This window comes from Lethenteron reissneri, chromosome 8 (assembly GCF_015708825.2).
Source record: "Lethenteron reissneri isolate LAM-NWPU_2019-01 chromosome 8, ASM1570882v1, whole genome shotgun sequence".
Taxonomy (NCBI): domain Eukaryota; kingdom Metazoa; phylum Chordata; class Hyperoartia; order Petromyzontiformes; family Petromyzontidae; genus Lethenteron; species Lethenteron reissneri.
Genome location: NC_083786.1, coordinates 5,541,268 through 5,562,163, shown reverse-complemented (window position 1 = coordinate 5,562,163; position 20,896 = coordinate 5,541,268). Strand labels below are relative to the sequence as shown.

General features: G+C 56.3%; 1 protein-coding gene across 6 annotated transcripts; it reads left to right on the top strand.

Moving 5' to 3' along the window:
• Positions 1-2,636: 2,636 nt before the first annotated feature.
• On the top strand, positions 2,637-17,330 carry LOC133360352 (leucine-rich repeat transmembrane neuronal protein 3-like). 6 transcript variants are annotated; one of them, XM_061579073.1, is made up of 3 exons: positions 2,637-2,679; positions 11,793-11,901; positions 14,925-17,330. In XM_061579073.1, the coding sequence occupies exon 3, from the start codon at positions 15,001-15,003 to the stop codon at positions 16,630-16,632; it is 1,632 nt and encodes a 543-aa protein (XP_061435057.1). In that variant the 5' UTR covers positions 2,637-2,679; positions 11,793-11,901; positions 14,925-15,000; the 3' UTR covers positions 16,633-17,330. The 6 variants fall into 6 exon arrangements, with proteins under 6 accessions (XP_061435057.1, XP_061435047.1, XP_061435025.1 ...); XM_061579063.1 differs by lacking the exon at positions 2,637-2,679 and adding an exon at positions 4,022-4,103; XM_061579041.1 differs by lacking the exon at positions 2,637-2,679 and adding an exon at positions 9,978-10,226.
• Positions 17,331-20,896: the final 3,566 nt, after the last annotated feature.

Below are 20,896 nucleotides of genomic sequence, written 5' to 3'. Positions count from 1 at the left end.
TCCAGTCGGCACCTTCGAAAGCCATCTTCTTGGTTCTTTCGGTAAAGTCACGTAGAAGGGAAATAATAAAATAATAAAAATAAAACATAATAAAATACAATTCTGAGAATTGTATTTTATTATGTTTTATTTTGTATCATTTTATTATTTCCCTTCTACGTGACTTTACCGAAAGAACCAAGAAGATGAATCCCTGCAGTCACGAAAGCTTTAAATCTTCGAAAGCCATTCAAGTGGCTCGCTAAACTGGACGCCCCATTGCAATCAGCTCTTCCCGTTATACGACAGAAGACCAGGCCGGTGTGATTGTAAGAATCGCAATGTGTATTGATCGCGGTTGACTGAAAAAAAAACGAAAGAGGGTGGAGCGGTGGCGCAGTGATTAGCGCACGACGTTGTGACCTCGGTTCTATTCCCAGCCACGGCTAACAGCAGGGCCCAGTGACATATTAACACATTTCGGGAGGCTTACATCCAACAGTGGATTGCTAGCGGGTTGTGAATTACGATTTAGTTAAAACGAATGTCTGTGTGTGTGTGAATGTGTTTGCCGGGAGCGGTGGCGTAGTGGTTAGCACACTCGTGTGCAACGGCCGTGGCGCGCGTGCACGTGCGCGCGTAAAGGTAGAGAAGGAGATTTAGCAGAGGAGGAGTCAGGGAGCACGGAGGTGGGGGAGGATGGTGGAGGGGTGGAAAGGAGAAGGATGAAGGAGTAGGATGGAGGGGAGGAGGAGGGTGGAGGGGAGGCGGAGGATGGAGGGGAAGCGCCGCGTCTACCGTCTCTGCCTGGGAGGGGATGAAGCGATTCCGCCAAGGTCGGCGCGTCCGCGTGTCCCGTTCGTTCCCGGACCTCCCACACCCCACCCCAAACCTCCCACTCTGCACCCCCCTTTGATCCCCCGCTTCAGGGGTCGCGGGGCTGATTTGTGCTGCTGCTTGAGGTTTGGGATTTAATTGCTCCGCGTCCTGGCGGGAGGGGGCGAGAGGGAGAGCGAGGGTGAACGAGTAATGGTGTGTGTACATTTAAGTGTGTGCAGGTGTGAGTGTGTGTGTCAATGTGCAGGTGTGCGTGTCAGTGTGTCGGTGTGTGCGTGTCAGTATAAAGGTGTGAGTGTGCGTGTCAGTGTGTAGGTGTAAGTGTGCGTGTGTGTCAGTCAAGGCCGTAATTATAATATATATTGGGGGGGGCACATCCCCCCCACAATATTCAAATATGCTCAAAATGTCCCCCCCAATATATTGGTATAAAATAGATTTCTGTTTATATGATTGTGGTTATGGTTGTACTTTATTAATCCCTAATCTCTGCCATTACATACAATGAAACAAGAAAAAGAAAAAAACAGAGCAATGTAATAAATACACTATTAGACATTGTAAAAATAAATAAAAAGTCCATCCTATGTATTAGTAAATTTTTATATTTTAGACAGGCAATGGCAGGAGATGAGTTTTCAGATTGAGATTGTTTGCTGGGGGGGGGGGGGGGGCCCCGACCCCCTGGACGATTTGGTCCCCCCCAATGTTGACTCCATAGCTACGGCCTTGGTGTCAGTGCGTGCGTGAGTGCGCGTGTCAGTGGATGGGTGAGTGCGCGTGTCCGTGTATCGGTGTGCGTGTCGGTATATAGGTGTGAGTGTGCGTGTCCGTGTATAGGTGTGAGTGTGCGTGTCGGTATATAGGTGTGAGTGTGTGTGTCAGTGCATGCGTGAGTGTGCGTGTCGGTGTATAGGTGTGAGTGTGCGTGTCCGTGTATAGGTGTGAGTGTGCGTGTCGGTATATAGGTGTGAGTGTGTGTGTCAATGCATGCGTGAGTGTGCGTGTCGGTGTAAAAGTGTGAGCGTGTGAACTCTCCTGGAGCGCGTCGTGTTCACGTCACCGCCACTCAGTGCAGGATGAATGGAGACCTTTATTTAACCCACGTGACAGGCACTGGCTCAGAGCGCCTCCACGTGAGCGGCGGCCCGGGGGGGGTGAGAAGCAAAGCCGAGAGCGAGGGGGAGGACTGTTGGAGGGCGAGAGGGTGAGCGCGAGAGAGTGCGCGTGTCGAACAGCGGGCGTGCGTAAAAGCGCAATAGGGAAGAGATTTAGAGGGACGGAGGAAAATGCATTGGGATGGAGAGGGAGAGAAGGGAGGAGATGGATATGGGCGGAGAGAGGGAAGGGAGGAGGAGGAGGAGGCAGATGGATAGGGGTCGAGAGAAGGTGGAGAGAGGCGGAGAGAGATGGAGCGAGGAGAGAGATGGATAGGGGTTGAGAGAGGTGGAGGAGAGCGGGGGAGAGGCGAGTGTGGCGGTCTCGCGCCCGTGGCCTTGGTTTGTTTTGGAGGCTTTGCCCCGCTCGCTGGAGCAGGATTGAGCCACGGCTCCCCCGCCACGGGCGACCTTCACAACCCCTGGAGCATCCATTCCGCCGCGCTCAATCAACTCCCCCCCCCCCCCTCCTTGCGCCTCAGCCTCCACCTCGCCCCACTCCTCCGCCCCCTTCCCCTTTATTTAAGCGGGGACCTTGGTCTCCGTGGAGATGAGAGAACAATCATCACCATTCTCAATCAAACTGCTGCTCGCTCGCGGGAGGTATTCGCGTTTTCGCAGCAGAGAGGCCCCTGACCGCGACTCACAATGGCCAGGTCGCGGTGGTGAGAACGGCTCCTCCATCCCCCACTTCCTTCCCTCCAAGGTCTTGTGGTTCGTTATTTATGTGATTCATTCGCTCTCTGATTCATTCTCTCTGCGATTAATTCGCTCGCCGATTATCTTGCGTCATTCAGTCGCCCCCCCCCCCCCCCCGTTATTCATTCTTGCTGTGGTCAATTTGTGTCTGCGATTCATTCCCGCTGTGATTCATTCCCTCTGCGATCCGCTCCCTCCCAGCGGGATACACCATCAATTTGCAGGAATTCATCAGTGCGGGGGGTGGTGGTGGGGGGCTGTGGTTAAGGGGGGGGGGGGGTGCAGGGTGGGTGGGTGCAGGGGGGCGGTGTGCAGGGCGCAGGGGTGGCCGGGAGTGCCAATTCGAGTTACACGAAGGGTTAGGGGGGGCTAAATGAAGGGGAGCGGAGACTGAACCAACACCGGGACCGCCTTACCCCCTTACCCCCCTTACCCCCCTCTCTGCAGCCCCCCGAACCCCCACGGCACGTGTCGCCCATCCGTCGCCGTGGTAACGGTCGGTCCGCGCCACTAATGGGCCGGGTGACTGCGGGTTAATTTGATTTGGAGTCTGAGGCTGCACTCCCAATATTACCCGGCGCGGAGACACACACACACATAGGCAGAGAACACACAAAGACAAAGACCCCCGCCCCCCCCCCCCCCCCCCAGTGTAGCCTCAACAGCAGTGGCGGCTCGTCAATAGAGGGCGCAGGGGCGCCGCCCCCATCAATATTCAAGAAATATACATATGCAAAATTTATATAAAAATACATAAATAAAATATTTTTATCATACGATGTGCCGGCTGGTAGTAAGAAAAGCATCAGCATTTAATAAAAACTGGCTTTAATCGGTCAACTATTTTCTATGTTTTTCAATGTGTTTCATGCGGGGCGCCGGACAAATGGATGTCTATGTGAGACTTTACATTTTCGGACAGCATGTGACCTGAAGCTGGTCTCTAATTGGTTTCTTAAAGATTCTCCTCGGGGCGCAAGTCGTTGCGTCCCTGGCCAATCAGAATTGGATACATGTTATTTTATCCAATCTGATTGGTTCTCGTCACCTGTCATTCAAATTTACGCTGTAGGCCACTACTGCGAGTGCGAAGGCGACACCACTTTGACACTTGCTAGGCTGATCAAATTTTTTGTGTAAACAATGGCAGCAGTTCATCCAAATTCTGTAATTTATTTACAAAAAAACTCTTTCACAAGGCTTTCGCTGGAAGAAATAAAAAAGATAAAGGATCTCGGACCGGACCAACCCGATTTACAAATCCAGCAGCAGGCCAGTGACAGAGGACGAAGCTACACACGAAGCTTCACCCGCGCTTGTTATGAGAAACGGAGGTGGCTGGCTGGATGTGATGTTAGCAATTCTCTTTTTTGTTTTCCCTGTCTTTTATTTCAAAGTGTCGGCACTGAAGTTTTGTGGACAACGACGGGGGTAAGAGACCTCAAACATCTCTCTGACAAATGCAAACGTCATGAAAGTAGCCGCAGCCATATTGATAATAGCATGAAACTAACGTTTTTATGTTCAAGTAGGAAACATGCTTTTTGGTACTTTGGTCTGAAATGTATATAAAAGAGAAACATTTATGTTCAAGTAGGAAACATGCTTTTTGGTACTTTGGTCTGAAATGTATATAAAAGAGAAACATTTATGTTCAAGTAGGAAACATGCTTTTTGGTACTTCTTTTGGTCTGAAATGTAAATAAAGATCATCAAAATTTATATTCAAGTAGTCAAAATGGTTTTTGGTACTGCTTTATATTTATTTGCCCCCCTCAATAAAATAAAAAAAATGCGCCCCCCCAAAAATAAATATCACCAGCCGCCACTGCTCAACAGACTGTTGGGGCAAGTGCTGCTAGCGGCACGGCACACGTGGGGGTGGGTGGCCAGTAACCACGCCCGACCGCCTTTGTCTCCCCAGTGGCGATGTTTACTACGCACCGCACCAAGTACTTATTTGAGGCTGAGTCGACCTAGGGAAGGCCCAGGATCGGTTCAGATAATCGTCACCGGTAGTCGTCGTGAGCGGGAATCGAATTCAGATCGACGAGTTCGAGTCCCAAGCGATCCCAATAACTAAACATCTACACACACACGTGTACACACACACGTGTACACACACACACGTGTACACACACACGTGTACACACACAGGTGTACACGCACACACACACACACAACAACAACAACAGCAGCCGCCAATCGCCACGAAGTGGCAGTGACGCCACCACGGGGCTTGTGGCAGGCTAGGTGCACTTTGAGGCCACGGGAAATGTCGAAGGCTCGCTGGCAGGAGGTCATGGAACAGACCCAGGTGCCATGGGTTGACCGATTGCGATGATTGGCAAGATGCACAACCTGTGCTCACCACTGTGCCATCTCGCTGCGTTTTAGCCCCACGGCGCCCCGCTCATTGTTGTGTTCACACTGACACGTGTACACACACACTGACACGTGTACACACACACTGACACGTGTACACACACTGATACGTGTACACACACACACACACTGACACGTGTACACACACACACCGACACGTGTACACACACACCCTGACTAGTGCAAACACACACTGACACGTGTACACACACACACACTGACTAGTGCAAACACACACTGACACGTGTACACACACACACTGACTAGTGCAAACACACACTGACACGTGTACACACACACACTGACACGTGTATACACACACACACTGACTAGTGCAAACACACACTGACACGTGTACACACACACACTGACACGTGTACACACACACACTGACACGTGTACACACACACACAGTGACACGTGTACACACACTGATAAGGTTACACACACACGTGTACACACACACACTGACACGTGTAGACACACACAATAACACACACACACATACTGACACGTGCACACACACGAACACGTGTACACAAAATGACACGTGTACACACACGCACATTAACACGTGTGCACACACCGACACATATACACACACACATACGAACACGTGCACACACTGCGAAGGGACGAGAATAATGAGCACGTGTGATCTATCACCGGGCGGTGGCAGAACGAGTGAGTGGGGGGGGGGGTCTCTATGTGATGAGTGAGGAGGGGGGTATCTGTGTGATGAGTGGGGGGTATATGATGCGTGGGGGTCTGTCTGTGGTGGGTGAAGGGGGTCTGTCTATGATGAGTGAGAGTGGGGAGTCTCTGTGTGATGAGTGGGAGGGTCTGTCTGTGGTGGGTGAAGGGGGTCTGTCTGTGATGAGTGAGAGTGGGGGTCTCTGTGTGATGAGTGGGAGGGTCTGTCTGTGGTGGGTGAAGGGGGTCTGTCTGTGATGAGTGAGAGTGGGGGTCTCTGTGTGATGAGTGGGAGGGTCTGTCTGTGGTGGGTGAAGGGGGTCTGTCTGTGATGAGTGAGAGTGGGGGTCTCTGTGTGATGAGTGGGAGGGTCTGTCTGTGGTGGGTGAAGGGGGTCTGTCTGTGATGAGTGAGAGTGGGGGTCTCTGTGTGATGAGTGGGAGGGTCTGTCTGTGGTGGGTGAAGGGGGTCTGTCTGTGATGAGTGAGAGTGGGGGTCTCTGTGTGATGAGTGGGGGATCTATGATGTGTTGGGGGTCTGTCTATGATGAGTGAGAGTGGGGAGTCTCTGTGTGATGAGTGGGAGGGTCTGTCTGTGGTGGGTGAAGGGGGTCTGTCTATGATGAGTGAGAGTGGGGGGTCTCTGTGTGATGAGTGGGGGATCTATGATGTGTTGGGGGTCTGTCTATGATGAGTGAGAGTGGGGGGTCTCTGTGTGATGAGTGGAGGGTCTGTCTGTGGTGGGTGAAGGGGGTCTGTCTATGATGAGTGAGAGTGGGGGGTCTCTGTGTGATGAGTGGGGGATCTATGATGTGTTGGGGGTCTGTCTATGATGAGTGAGAGTGGGGGGTCTCTGTGTGATGAGTGGAGGGTCTGTCTGTGGTGGGTGAGGGGGGTCTGTCTGTGATGAGTGAGAATGGGGGGTCTCTGTATGATGAGTGGGGGTCTCTGTGTGATGCGTGGGGGTCTATCTGTGATGAGTGAGAGTGGCGGGGGGGTCCGTGTGCGATGAGTGAGGGGGGGTCTGTGCATCCCCCCTACCCCCTCTTCCGTTGCCCCCGTCTTCGCCTCCATCTGCTGCTGGGATCCATGCGTGGCCTCGGGAAATTAATCAGAATCGCGGCCTCTCTCTCTCACGCTCTCTCACATTCTCTCTCTCTCTCAGTATTCCTGTGGCTCTCTCTCTCTCTCATGCTCTTCGTCTTTTCTCTGCATTTCTCCATCACCACTCTCCCCCCCACCACCAATCTCTCCACCCACCACCCCAGCTTCATCGCTCTCCGCCACTCTCGCCGCGCTCTCCGTGTTCCATTAGTCGCTTCCTCGTCACTGCGCCCTCTCGTCACAGCGACTCGGCGTCGCACGTGGTGCACGTGATGCACCACGTGGCTTCCAGCAGCACGCGCCGTGCCGGCCCTGCGGCTGCCGCTGATGATAATGGCGATGCTAATGATGATCCTAATTAATTTATCAACGACAACGCTGATTCGTATATATTTTTTTAATATATATTTTTACCCCAGGAAGGCCACGCTGAATCGCAAGATTATTTTCAGGAGGATCCTTGCATTGGGATGTTTGACCAACACCAGTGACATTGTGTGTGTTTAATAATAAATAATACCCCCCCCCCCATGTGACCCTTCAGTGAGCATGGGGGCCCTTAGCTCAGTGAGCGGCTGTGTTTGATGGATGGAGACGGGAGCGGGGCTCCTCATGCGTGTAACCCCCCCTCCCAACACACACACACCCCCACATGTGACGACGTTTACACAGCTCACCAGGTACTCATTTAAGGCTGAGTCGACCTATGGGAAGCCCAGGGCCGGTCAGATAATCGTTACTGGTGTTCGCCGTGAGCGGGAATCGAACTCTGGTTGCCGGGTTCGTAGCGCATCGCGCTAAACGCTGCGCCCCAACACCACCACCACCCCAACACCACTACCACCCCACCACCCCCCCCCCACCACCACCCCCACCACCACCACCCCCACCACCACCACCCCCACCACCAACACCCCACCACCACCACCCCCACCAGCAGTTTCTCACCCTCACACCCACCACAAAATCCCTCCACCACTGCGATATAATATATTATCACGATTCAATAGAATCGATTATGTTAAGTTGCGTTTATTTTGTCTGGTTCGTCCCATGGCATAGAGAGTTTGTGTTCGTGTGTAATGGGACACGTGGGGAGCGGTGGTGTAGTGGTTGGCGCGCTCCGCTACGAATACGAGTTCGATTCCCGCTCACGGCCAACACCAGTCACGATAATCTGAACCGATCCTGGCCCTCTCCTAGGTCGACTCAGCCTCTAATAAGCACCTTTTTCAGTGTGTAAACATTGCCACTCAGGAGACAAAGGCGGTCGGGCGTGGTGCTGGTCACCCACTGTTATAAGGCTATATGGGAGATCGTTGTCTTTGTATCAGGGGACACAATGTGTGCACGTGCAGGACACGGAGCGCACTGCGTTACGATCCCGGCCACCCGAGTTCGATTCCCGGGTGTGGTGCTGGCCACTCAACCCCCTAGCGTCCCGTGCCGGCCTTCGTATGTGCTGCTCGCTCACAGCACTTGCCCCGACAGTCTATTAGGGGGTGTTGTGGGATCTTTGCCTTTAATTCTAGATTTGAAGCTTTCGTGACTGCAAGGATTCATATTATTAGTTTTTTTCGGTAAAGTCACGTAGGTAAAAATTTAAAATTAAAATTAATAAAAGTAAAATAAAAATAAAAATCACGACGTGACTTTACCGAAAAAGCCTAAGAATATGAATATTTTTGCCTTTGTTCATCACTGCCCGGCACACCGCGAGCCCCCCAGGAGCTGAGCAGCAGCTGAGCCCACCTCCTCGTGACGCGATCCTCCCCCTCCCCCCACCGGCCAGTCGGAGGAATTAATAAATTAGAGATGATGGCGAGGGGGGCGGTAAAATAAATACTGCAGTGGAGTGGGTTCACGGAGCCTTATTAAATAATTTACTGCGCCCGCTGATTCAATCGCCTGGCAAAACAGGGGGAGAGGAGGGAGATGATGTAAATCAGAGAGAGGAGAAATGGAGGGGAGAGAGATGTGAAGAGAAGGGAGATGGAGATAGAGCAGAGGTGAGAAAGGGGAGATGGGGGGGAGGGAGCGGTGAGATGGCGGGAGGGCAGAGGTGAGAATGTGGAGATGGAGGGGAGAGAGACGATGTGGAGAGAGATTGGCAGTGTAGACAGGTCATGGATCAGATATGGCAGGTTGGGAGAGGGAGATGCGGAGAGATGGGGGAGATGAGAGATGGGGGAGGGAGGGGAGGAGAGCGGGGATAGATGGAGAGGAGTGGGCCCCGGCTCAGATCCGAGCCTGGATCTCGTGGTTCCACTTGGCACCTCGTGAGGCTCAGGAGGAGGTTGGGAAGGGGCCGGGATTTGGGCTCCGGCTCGCGGGGGGGGGGGGGGGGTGCGAGGTTCATCTCGTGCCGCGGGCGACGCTCGCGTGGTGATGGGGTCGAGCCCCTTTCATTCATAATTGACAGTGAGGCTGGGAGAGACAAAGACGGAAAGGCGGAGATGGGGAGAGCGGCCCTGTTCAGTCCTCAGGAGCAGCAGAGCAGAAGCAGCGCCCCCCCCCCCTCTCTCGCTCCACTGCGGGAGAGGCGAGGGGCGGGGTCCCCGCTGTCTCATTTATTTATCCGCTGCTCTTTCAGCTCGCCCGAGGTTCCATCCAGAGCCCCCCCCCCCCCCCTCCGGGCGTATGCCCACCCCCCACCCCCCTCCCATTCGCCCTCACCTCATAGCTCCTCATCTCTCCAGCGCCCTCTTCCCACTCTCTCCTCCTCCACTCCTCTCTTCTCCGCGCTTTCCAGCGTAGTCTCCCTGCACTCTCCACTCCGTATTCTCATCTATTCTCGGCCCACTGCCCTGTCTCCTGTGCAGTCTATAGCCTATACTGCCAGTACTCTCCCCTCTGTACTCTCCACCCTGTACACTACTCTCTCTTCTGTATTCTCCCATCTCTGTACTCTCATCTGTACAGATGCACTATCCCATCTGTACGTTCTTCGCTGTACTCTCTTGCCTGTTCTGTCAACTCTGTACGCTCCCGTCTGTACTCTCGCATTCATCTGGGTCACCGCCACACGCGCAATTAACGAGGAGGCGTCACCACGGCAACGACGTCTCCACGTGACGGGTCCTTACCCTCCGTCACCCATGGTTACGCCGTTACCCGTGTTCATCTTCGTTACTCCCTGATACACATATCTCGTCCCCGTCACCCAAGGTAACAGGCGATAACTACGGGTAATCTAGACCAGGATCGTTAAACGCCACAATCGGTGAACCAATAACCGTTTTAAGAATAGATAACCGGGAGTCGTGTCCAGGAGAATTTTAGTGGTGAATGTCAGCACCGATTGGCACGCGCGGACGTTCAAACGGCAAGGCGGCTTCCCTGAGCGCACGGTCCACTCGACCTCGTGTTTCAGGTGAAAGCTTAAGGCGCAGCCCTGCAATGTCTTACTCGCGTCACTGCTGGCGGAAGGGGCCTTCACTGGAGGCAGCTCTAGAGAGCCGTTCGCTAGAGGGAATCTGGCCTACTCTTCCACGCTGGGCATTCGTGTTGGAAGAGGTGGGCGTACCCACACGTTGCTCCACCACACGCGATCTGCCGCTCGACCAACTACGATGAACCCATTTACATTGCTGGGTGGACAACAATCAGTGAAACGTGCATTTTGATCAGGGGTGGGGAACGTCCGGCCCGCGGGCCGTATGAGGCCCGCGAAATCATTTGGTGTGGCCCTGCCAAGGCAACCGCAGGCGGGACTCGAAATTCAATAAATCTAGGAGCAAACCTGGAAAAGCAGTTGCGAGCAGCAACATCATCAATACCAGCTAACATCACACGCCTCGCCAAAGATGAGCAGTTCCAGCCATCACATTAGGGGTGAGTTAATTAAATGTTTGACCAAATATGACAGGCACATTTTTAAGTTGATAATTTTGTATGGCCCGCGAATGATGTTATAAATATCCAAATGGCCCTTGGCAGAAAAAAGGTCCCCCACCCCTGCTTTAGAGTATTTGGCTGCTATACATTTCCACACTATGATAATCCACTTCGTTGGGCTATAATTTGTGGCCAGGTCTGAAAAATAGCTATAGCTGAGTGGGCCTTACCTAGTAAAATAAAAAAATGGTTCAGTTTCATAGTTTTTATAACAGAGGCGGGGGGGGGGGGGGTTAAGAAAAGTGCACGATTGTTTCAACTGCTCACCATCCCTCACCCACACACCACAGCACCCCTCACCCACCATCACATCCCTCATTCACACACCGAAGAATCCCAATCACCCCCTCCCCTCGCGCTCCACGGTGATGAGTGCAGGTGTTGTTGTGATTGTGGAGGGTGGTTTATTCCGTGATGGTTAGCTGCAAGGGTAATCTCTGAGTTGATTTCAGAGTGTCCCTTAACGGCAGGTGCCCACAAATCGCGGGGAAGCCCTGCTGCACACCCCATCCCACCCCCCACATCTCTCCCATTCCCCCTGGCCGCATTTCCCGCGCCGTGGTTTTGCCTCTTTACGCGTGAAGTTTAATAAACGAGCCGCCTCCCTCCCTCCACCATCCGTCTCCCCCTCTCTCTCCCCCCTCCCTCTCCATCACTCTCTCTCGAACGCGTCCTCCCCGTAGCTCTCTCCCTCCCCCTTTATTCCCACCCTCCCCGTTCTCTGCCGCTCTCCCTCCCTCTCTCCTCCGTCTCCCCCTCTTTCCCCCCATCTCTCATCTCTCCGCCATCTCCCGCGCTCTCTCCCTCTCCTTCCTCCATCCCTCCCTCCCCATCTCCCCTCCCTCTCTTTCTCCCAATCTCCCTGCTCTCGCTGTGAGCGCCTCCACACGAGCGTTGGGCGTTTGGGCTGCGGGCGTTAGAGATCCGCTCCACGAATTCAATCCGCAGCCGGCTCCCTGATTATCTTATTCATTCCTTCATTCATTGTTTATATTTATTTGCTGAGTCTTGTATTTGTTTCTCCATTCCTTCGTCGGCCCAGGTCCTGATCCGTTCACAATTTCTCCGGGACGAGGGAAGCACGGGAAGGAGGAGACGCGCGCGATGGAAGGCGGCGCGCCGCGCACGGGAACCCGGCCGGTCCTCGCGAGGTGAGCGGGCGACTTTTCACCCCCCACCCCACCCGCCCCCAGGTCTCAGGATCCCGGGAGCTCTCAGAGTCTCAAGGTCCGAGGGTCGGGAGGCCCGGGACTTGATGGCTTCAGCGTCTCATGTTCTGGTAGTCCCGAGTCCCACAGTCTGGGGTTAACGGGACCGACCCAGCCACTGGGGGTCTCAGGTTCCAGTGTCTGACGGTCTCCGGGTTTGGGTGTCTCGGGGTATCGGTGTCTGGGAGGGGCCCGGGTTTCAGGATCGGAGGTCTTTAGGTTCTAGGGTTTGGGGAGGGGGTATCGGGGTTTGTGGGTCCCGGGTGTCAGCTTTGTTGGGGGTACCAGCGTCTGAGGGTCTGGGGTTTTCGGGTCTATCGGTCCGTGGAGCCCAGGTTATGGAGGAACCTAGGTCCTTATCCCTGGTCGCGTTGAGACCCAAGCGGTAACGAAGATGAATGCTTGTGCAGAATGGTCGGATCTGGACCCTGCTATTAAACGGGGATATCTCAGACTAGATGGGGGTCGTGGGTTTTACAGGGGGTCCACTTTATCCCCTTCTCCTGTCACCCTAGACCTTCCCAGCGGCGTTCGAGGGACGAGGAGGGTGGAGAGGTGAGGCGGTGTGGGCAAGGGAGGTGGAGTGAGAATCGCTGATTATTGACACCGGGAGTGAAACCCAGGTGGTTTCCCTTACGGGTGAACTCAACGTCGTGTATAAAACGAAGGGCGATGAGACGACTGGACCCATCCCCAGTATTCGTTTTGTCACGTGAATAACAGCCCACTCCGAACTCCATACCCACCATGAGCACACCGCCACTACCACCACCATCTCAACACTACCACCACAATGGCAACACCACCATTGCAAACCAGATTACCATCGCCACCACAACATCAACAACGATACCACCGCCAACCCCAATACGGCCACCACAACCCCAACAACGCTACCACCTCAACACAATCACCACCATCCCACCAACGCAGCCCAGTGGCGAATCCAGGGTGGGAGGGGTGGAGAGCAATCACCCCCGTGAGACCCCAAACACTGGTGTACAATAGTGGTATTTAGCAGTACACACTTTTACATTGAATGTTTGCGCTGTGGGGCCCTACATAAAAAGCGTCTATTTCCGACCCCCTGCCACCACCGCCTACATCACGGCATCGTGGAAACGGGGACACCCCCCCACCAGCACCGTTTACCACTCCTCCTGCCCCCCAATATCCCACCTCCCACGCAGACTCTGAGCTCTGATCTAAAACAACCCCCATGGCTCCGCGCCCTCCCCCCCCCCCCCCGCTTTTCCCCCGTCCCCCCCCCCCCGCTTTTCCCCCGTCCCCTTCTCCCCCCGCCCCCTTCTCCCCTCCCCACCCCGTCCTCCACCACCGCCACATCCGTCTACATTTGGCTCGTTTATGGCGGCTCCGGAACATTTGTCTCATTCCTGGAATTCAATTCTCAAATCAATTGAATTCTGCTCAAACATCGCGTGCGGAGAGGGCCGTGGGGCGGGGGCTCGCCCCCCGCCCCCAGCCCCCCGCCCCCGCCACCACCTTGCGCATCTCGCGGTGATTAGTGTCACGTGCCGCAGCGTCTGGCGGTAATTAGTCACGTGCCGGTGGTGTCCGACGGCGGTTAACGTCACGTGACGGCGGCTGATTAAAGGCTGTGATTAGTCACGTGGCGGTAATTAGGATCACGTGACGGGAGCTGCATGCTGATGGATTCCGGCTAAAATCGCGTGCGAGGCGAGAGCGGTGATGGTGGGGTCATGCTTGCTCCGCCTTCCGAGTTATGCCCCAGCCAGCCTCACACATTCTCGGTCTACCGAGACACTCGTCTCATCCGCAGTGTTCAACCACCACCAACAACACTGCAAGTCACAACAACACCCTCACTCATCCATCCATCCACTCAACCACATACCCACCCACTCCCTCAACGACTCACCCATTCACCAACCCACTCACTCACTCGCCCACCCCACTGAAGGTCACAACACTCCTCTCTTTCTTCACGCGCACTGCTCCGCTTTGGAATCTCTTGCGGGTTCACGAGGATTCAACGCTGAGAGTACCATCGCCTCTCCCTCCCTCGTCTAATCACTCGGTTCTAATGCCGACACTCGACAATCTCTCCTCGATATTATTCGAACCTTCCTGCAGGTTCTTCTAATTCTAGATTTGAAGCTTTCGTGACTGCAAGTATTCATATTCTTAGGTTTTTTCGGTAAAGTCACGTAGGTAAAAAATCTAAATTAATACAAGTTAAATAAAAATAAAATAAAAATCACGACGTTCTTCTCCGCCAATCCTGTCCCTTGCCCTCTTTCTTGACCCCTCACTCCCCCCCCCCCCTCTTTCTCTCACGCGAAATCTCTCCCCCAGTCCTTAGTCAATCCCCTGCTTTTCCCTTCCCAGCCGTGTCCCAGCTACCTTTCATTACGGACTCATGGTGTACCTACGTGTCCTGACGCCACACTAACGTGTCCTTCCACAACCCTTACACATGAATGAGCCTAATAGAGTCAATTGTAAGCAATTCCACACAATAAACAACCAATTGCAAGTGTCAAACGTTTCACCAATTATTGGTCCATAACTCCTGATATGCGCAAGCACACGCCCTCGCATGCCCAGGGTAACCATCGTTTCTGAGCACGACACTCATACTTGTCACAATCTGTCACCCCACACTTCACGGACTCGTGCCATTGCTTCACCGGACGTCTCCTGGCCCTGCCCCGTGCAACGATGTCACCAACTCCGCCACGTGGTCTCTCGAGAATTTAACCACTTGTTTTGGTTTCCATGTCGAGCGATCCATCGGGACGAGGATGCTGTGCAGACCTCGGAGCTGTCCCAGGTCTCTATCCTGTGCACAGCAGTTTCTCGGCGTGGTACTCGGGGACCTGCCTCGTGGTGACATTCGTGTAGCTTAGGAAGGAGGCCTTTTATGGTCGGTGAACGCTTTGCAACTTCCGCTTTGACGTGGATCCGATGCAACTGCCATGCAGGGCCCTCGGGGGGCAGTGAGGCGAGCAAGGGAGGGGCAGCCATGGGCCCAAGCTGGAGCCGCTGAGGGCCTCCGCCATGGGGCGCGGCACGGGGCCGCCCCTGTGGCTGGGCGCGCTGCTGGGTGCTGCGCTCTGCACTTCGGCGCGGGGCCCTGCGCGCCCTGCGTGCCCGCCAGGGTGCCGCTGCGACGGCCGCATCATCTACTGCGAGTCACTGGGTCTGAGCGACCTCCCCGCCGACGCGTCCCCACGGGCGCACGGCCTCTCGTTGCGCTACAACGCCCTGCGTGAGCTGGGAGACGGGGCCTTCGCGCGGTTCCGGCACCTCACCTGGCTCTACCTGGACCACAATCACGTGGGGCCCGTGGCCGCCGACACCTTCCGCGGGATCCGCAAGCTCAAGGAGCTGATCCTGACCTCCAACCGCGTGTCGCGCCTCTCCAACTCCACCTTCTCGGCCGTGCCCAACCTGCGCAACTTGGACCTCTCCTACAACCGGCTGCGGCGCCTGGAGCCGCGCCTCTTCGGCGCCCTGCGGAAGCTGCAGACCCTGCACTTGCGCGCCAATGCCCTGCGCGCTCTACCGCCGCTGCTCTTCCGCGACTGTCGCAGCCTCGAGTTCCTGGACCTGGGCCACAACCGCCTGCGCAGCGTGTCGCGCCGCACGTTTGCGGGCCTCCCGCGCCTGGCCGAGCTGCATCTGGAGAATAACCGGCTGGTGCGCCTCAACCTGGCGCTCTTCTCGCGGCTGCTGGGCTTGCAGATGCTGTACGCGCAGTGGAACCGCGTGGCCGAGGTGATCCGTGGAGAGCCGCCCTGGGTGTGGAGCAGCCTGCGCAAGCTCGACCTGGCCGGAAACGAGCTTGTCGCGCTGAGCGCCGACACGCTGGCCGGGGTGCCCAACCTGCAGACCCTGCACCTGGACTCGAACCGCCTGCGCGTCCTCGGCGGCGAGGCTCTCGCCACCCTGCGCTCCCTGCGCACGATCACGGCCGCGGGGAACCGCTGGGAGTGCGAGCGGCCGCTGTGTCCCCTGGCCGAGTGGCTGTGGGAGACGCGGGGCCAATGGGAGGGCTCCGTGAAGTGCACGTCCCCGCAGCACCTGGAGGGCACGACCGTGCTGGACGCCATGCACGGCCGCGCCGTGTGCAGTGCGCGGCCTGAGCCGCCCGCGCAGCCCGCGCCGCCGCGGCCTCGCGTTCCGCCCGCGGCCCCGGAAGGAGGGGGGGCCGACAGCAACCGCTCCGTGCCGCGGGCGCCCCCTCGGCCCCCTCCGCCACCGGAGCCCCCGGTGCCGCCCCCGGCGGCTCCGAGCGCCACCCCCGGCTCGGAGGCCGACATGGAGCGGCTGCCCCTCCACAAGGTGGTGACCGGCTGCGCCGCGCTGCTCCTCTCCGTGGGCCTCATCCTGCTCGTCACGTACGCGTCGTGGCGCCGCTACCCCGACACGCTGCGCAGGCTGCAGGAGGCGCAGGTCCGCGGCCCCGAGCGGGCCGGCTGGGCCCGCGCGGGGCTGGTGGCCGGCCTCGGGAGCGGCCTGCGCGGCAGCGTCGTGGCCGCCGAGCCGCCCGGTATCCCCATGGAGTACTACGTGGACTTCAAGCTGCCCGGGGAGGCCGCGGCAGCCGAGCGGGCCCGCCTCGTGCTGCCCAACGGCCTCGCCGCGCCCCGTGGTCTCGGAGCCGACTCCCGGCAGTGCGAGGTGTGAGGGGCGAGGGGGTGGAGGTGATCCGTGGAGGTGATGTGAAGCCAAGGGGTGGTAAGGTGTGCGGTGGAGGGCGACGGGCGAGGAGTGGAGCTGAGGGGCGGTGTGAGGGGGGAGGTGTAAGGGAGAGAGGTGCGAGATGGGGTGGGAGGTGAGGAGCAGGTTCAGTGCTCTGCTGATGCGAGGGGGGGTGAAGTGTCAGGGGAGCGGCAGGGTCAGGGTGATGGCTCCTGTTCCCCACTACCACCACCACCACGCTGCCTGCTCCACGATACACCGCTCGCTGACACCACCACCACACGTCACAGCTGCTACTCGCCACCCTCGCCGTGCCGTTCCGCGCCGCTCGACACCACCGCCACCACCGCCACCCTCCAACAGTGACGACCGCACCACGCGCCCTCTGCACGTTTCCCACTCCGCGCTCGCCGCGGGGCCACCTCCTCTCATGCCGAGTGACTTTCTACGGTCGACCCCCCCCCCACCCCCCGCCGGATTGAGGGGGTCTCTGTCCCACGGCGGTGTCCACTACTGAGCCATACGTCTCGTGCAGTTCCAACAACCAGTGAGTGCCACGCGTGCGCCATGCAAGTCGCTGGGGGTACAGCGGTGTGTGTGGGTGTGTATGGAGGGGGGGGAGGTGCACCGAGCCTGGCACAAGCATCGTGATTACGTCATCGCCATTTAGTGGCCAACCGCGGTTGTTGGGGCTATAGGAGTTTGTGTATATGTGGGGGGGGGGGGGGTAGGGGCCTGTGTGTATGTGGGGGGGGGGGGGGGTATAGGGGCCTGTGTGTATGTGGGGGGGGTATAGGGGCCTGCGTGTATGTGGGTGGAGGGGGTGTAGGGGTCTGTGTATGTGGGGGGGGGGGGGGGTGTAGGGGTCTGTGTGTATGTGGGGGGGGGGTGTAGGGGTCTGTGTGTATGTGGGGGGGGGGTGTAGGGGTTTGTGTGTATGTGGGGGGGGGGGGGTGCAGGGGCATGTGTGTATGTGGGTGGAGGGGGTGTAGGGGTCTGTGTGTATGTGGGTGGAGGGGGTGTAGGGGTCTGTGTGTATGTGGGGGGGGGGGGGTGTAGGGGTCTGTGTGTATGTGGGGGGGGGGGGTGTAGGGGTCTGTGTGTATGTGGGGGGGGGGGTGTAGGGGTCTGTGTGTATGTGGGGGAGGGGGGGTGTAGGGGTCTGTGTGTATGTGGGGGAGGGGGGGTGTAGGGGTCTGTGTGTATGTGGGGGAGAGGGGGTGTAGGGGTCTGTGTGTATGTGGGGGAGGGGGGGTGTAGGGGTCTGTGTGTATGTGGGGGAGGGGGGGTGTAGGGGTCTGTGTGTATGTGGGGGAGGGGGGGTGTAGGGGTCTGTGTGTATGTGGGGGGGGGGGGGTGTAGCGGTCTGTGTGTATGTGGGGGGGGGGGATGTAGGGGTCTGTGTGTATGTGGGGGAGGGGGGGTGTAGGGGTCTGTGTGTATGTGGGGGAGGGGGGGTGTAGGGGTATGTGTGTATGTGGGGGAGGGGGGGTGTAGGGGTCTGTGTGTATGTGGGGGAGGGGGGGTGTAGGGGTCTGTGTGTATGTGGGGGAGGGGGGGGGGTGTAGGGGTCTGTGTGTATGTGGGAGGGGGTATAGGAGCCTGTGTGTATGTGGGGGGGGGGGGGGGGTATAGGGGCCTGTGTGTATGTGGGGGGGGAGGGGGGTATAGGGGCCTGTGTGTATGTGGGTGGAGGGGGGGGTATAGGGGTTTGTGTGTATGGGTGGAGGGGGGGTGTAGGGGCCTGTGTGTATGTGGGTGGAGGGGGGGTGTAGGGGCCTGTGTGTATGTGGGTGTAGACCTCACGTTATCTTCCTGCTCGTTATCGGAATGCGACCCTCACCCATAACGGGGCGCGTGTGAGGGGGGACCCCCTCCAGGGAGCGGTGAGGGGCCCCGTGGTCCTGCCCCCCCCCCCCCCCCCTGTGCATTTGCCTCGTTTGATCGAAGTGCATCCTCGCTGTCTGAATCCTCCTTAAATAAATGGCGCGCTCTGCCTGGGTCATCGTGTCCCGTCTCCTTACGAGCCCCGCCATTCGGGTTGCAGGAGGCGACCAGACCCCCAGACCGGGTCTCGAACCCTAACCCCAAAGTCCGGGTTGGCTTGGGAGAGTGGTGTCTGTGATCTTGGTGTGGGTGGTCACTGGGAAGGGGTCGGGAGGGCGCGGAGTGGCCCAGTGTAGATCGGTGAGACGTTGGAGGAGCTATGGCCATGAGTGGACCGCGTGGTTATGGTGGCGAGGGTAAGCTTCAATTTAATGGACCAATCTACGCATCGTGATATGCGTAGTGTTGATGGCGTTTGTGGGAGGATCAGGTGTGGTGGTTGCAGACTCCAGGATTCAGTTTTCGCCTCGAAACAGCCTCGGCATCATACTCGACCAGAATATCGTTTGATCACCACGTGCAAAATCTAGTTGGGTCCTGCAATTTCTATATCGGCGCTCTACGACACATTCGGTCACTATTGAGTCGTGACATAGCCAACACGGTGACATGTAGCATGGTATCGACAAGGCTCTTTTATTGCAACTCTATACTTACGGGAAGTCTGGCAAAACAACACTAGCAAGCTGCATCGTGGACAACATTATTTGGCATCTTCAACGGGTACTGCAAGATCCGACCATGTCAGTCCGGTGCTCGTTGAGCCTGCATTGGCTTCAGGTTGCTGAACGAATACATTGTAAGGTCGCACTCATTACACACCAAGTGCTTACCACAAATGCACCTTGCTGATCTCGTCAAGGACTATAAACCATCGCTCAACTCCGGTCACCTTGCAGCAGCTTTTGGCCAACCATCAAACAGACGGTCACTGCATCGCGTGTTTTCAGATGCGTGTCTGTGGCCGACCGGAACGGCCCTCCCTTCTCATATTCGGAAGCCACTGGAGCTATGCACTTTTAAATCTAGATCGAAAACTCTACTTTAGAACTGCTTTTTGTGTGCGAAAGATGGTCAACATACATTGTGATATTAGTGTTTGTGTTATTGGTGGTGGTGCTATAGAGATGGCGTCAGGCTGGCTAACATGGTAACTCAGAAAAAATATCTCATTTAATATTCTGGGTCAATGGTAAACTGGAGTAGGTGACACACGGCTCGTAACCAAGGCCATAGTGAGTTGTATACTGGACGTGGTGTGCCGGGTGCGGAGGTCCGTGGATTGTCAACCCGGAGAGGCTGGCCGGCTGGAACGCAAGCCGGCATAGCGACTCACGAGGTGTCGCCACGTGGGGATTTCCGAGCGTGAAGGCGGCGGTGCCGTGCGGGATGCTCGTTCCCGACCGCGCTGGGAGCGATCCTGGCTCCGGTGCCCGCACACGGTTCGGAACAACTCATTTGCCGACAAACCTACGGCCGGCGATGTGAGCGTGCCGAACACCCAGGTCTGAACACCACTTTCGCAGCCGGAACAGATTGTATTATTTAACAGGTGCTGTTTGAGGCTGTTACGTGAACAAGAGCCCAATCTGTCACTGCACAACTTGTTCAGAATTGAGGGGACGTGCCATGAAATATTAACGGCGCGCACAGGTGGCAGTGTTAGCCGGCACATTCGGAACGATGGAGAAACCTTCGTAAGGTCCCTCTATCACCTCTCCCGCAGCGCCAGCGGTGAGCAGTGAGGAGACTGCTGAGCGATTCCATCCTTGCGTACGATAGCAGCCGAAATGTGTTCAGGAGCTGAGTACCAATGTCGAGGTCTGCTATCCATGACGAGATGGCTTCAGCGGAGAAGTTTGTGTAATTTTGCTTAACCTCCAGTTTGGGTTGCATGGCCAGTCACTGGTTTGTCTTTGATTTTCCATTTACGAAGATGTGGCACAAAGGCCAGTTGATGTTCCACCAGTGTGTTCGAGGATTGTCAATGCCAGGATGGTTGGTGCTCAAATAGGGCGTTTACTCGACGTCGGCGTTCACCATTCTTCCAGATCTGGGCGAGATTCTATTCCGGTGGCAGGGCGATTGCACAATGGGGATCGGGACCCGAGTAGACGGCGAGGTATACTGTTGAGATCTTGGTTGATGGGTAGGTTAGGTGAGCGATGACGTTAGACGGAGGAATGTCAACGTTATACAGTGTGAAGTTTGGCATCCAGTCGCCAGTTCCTGTAGATTAATTTCAGAAATATTTCCATGGAATAACAATGGAGTATTTGATGTGCGCCATTCTTATAATGCACGGCCATCATGCAGGATGACACAATTTCAAACTGCAGTAGCTTCAAAGGAAGGGAAGATA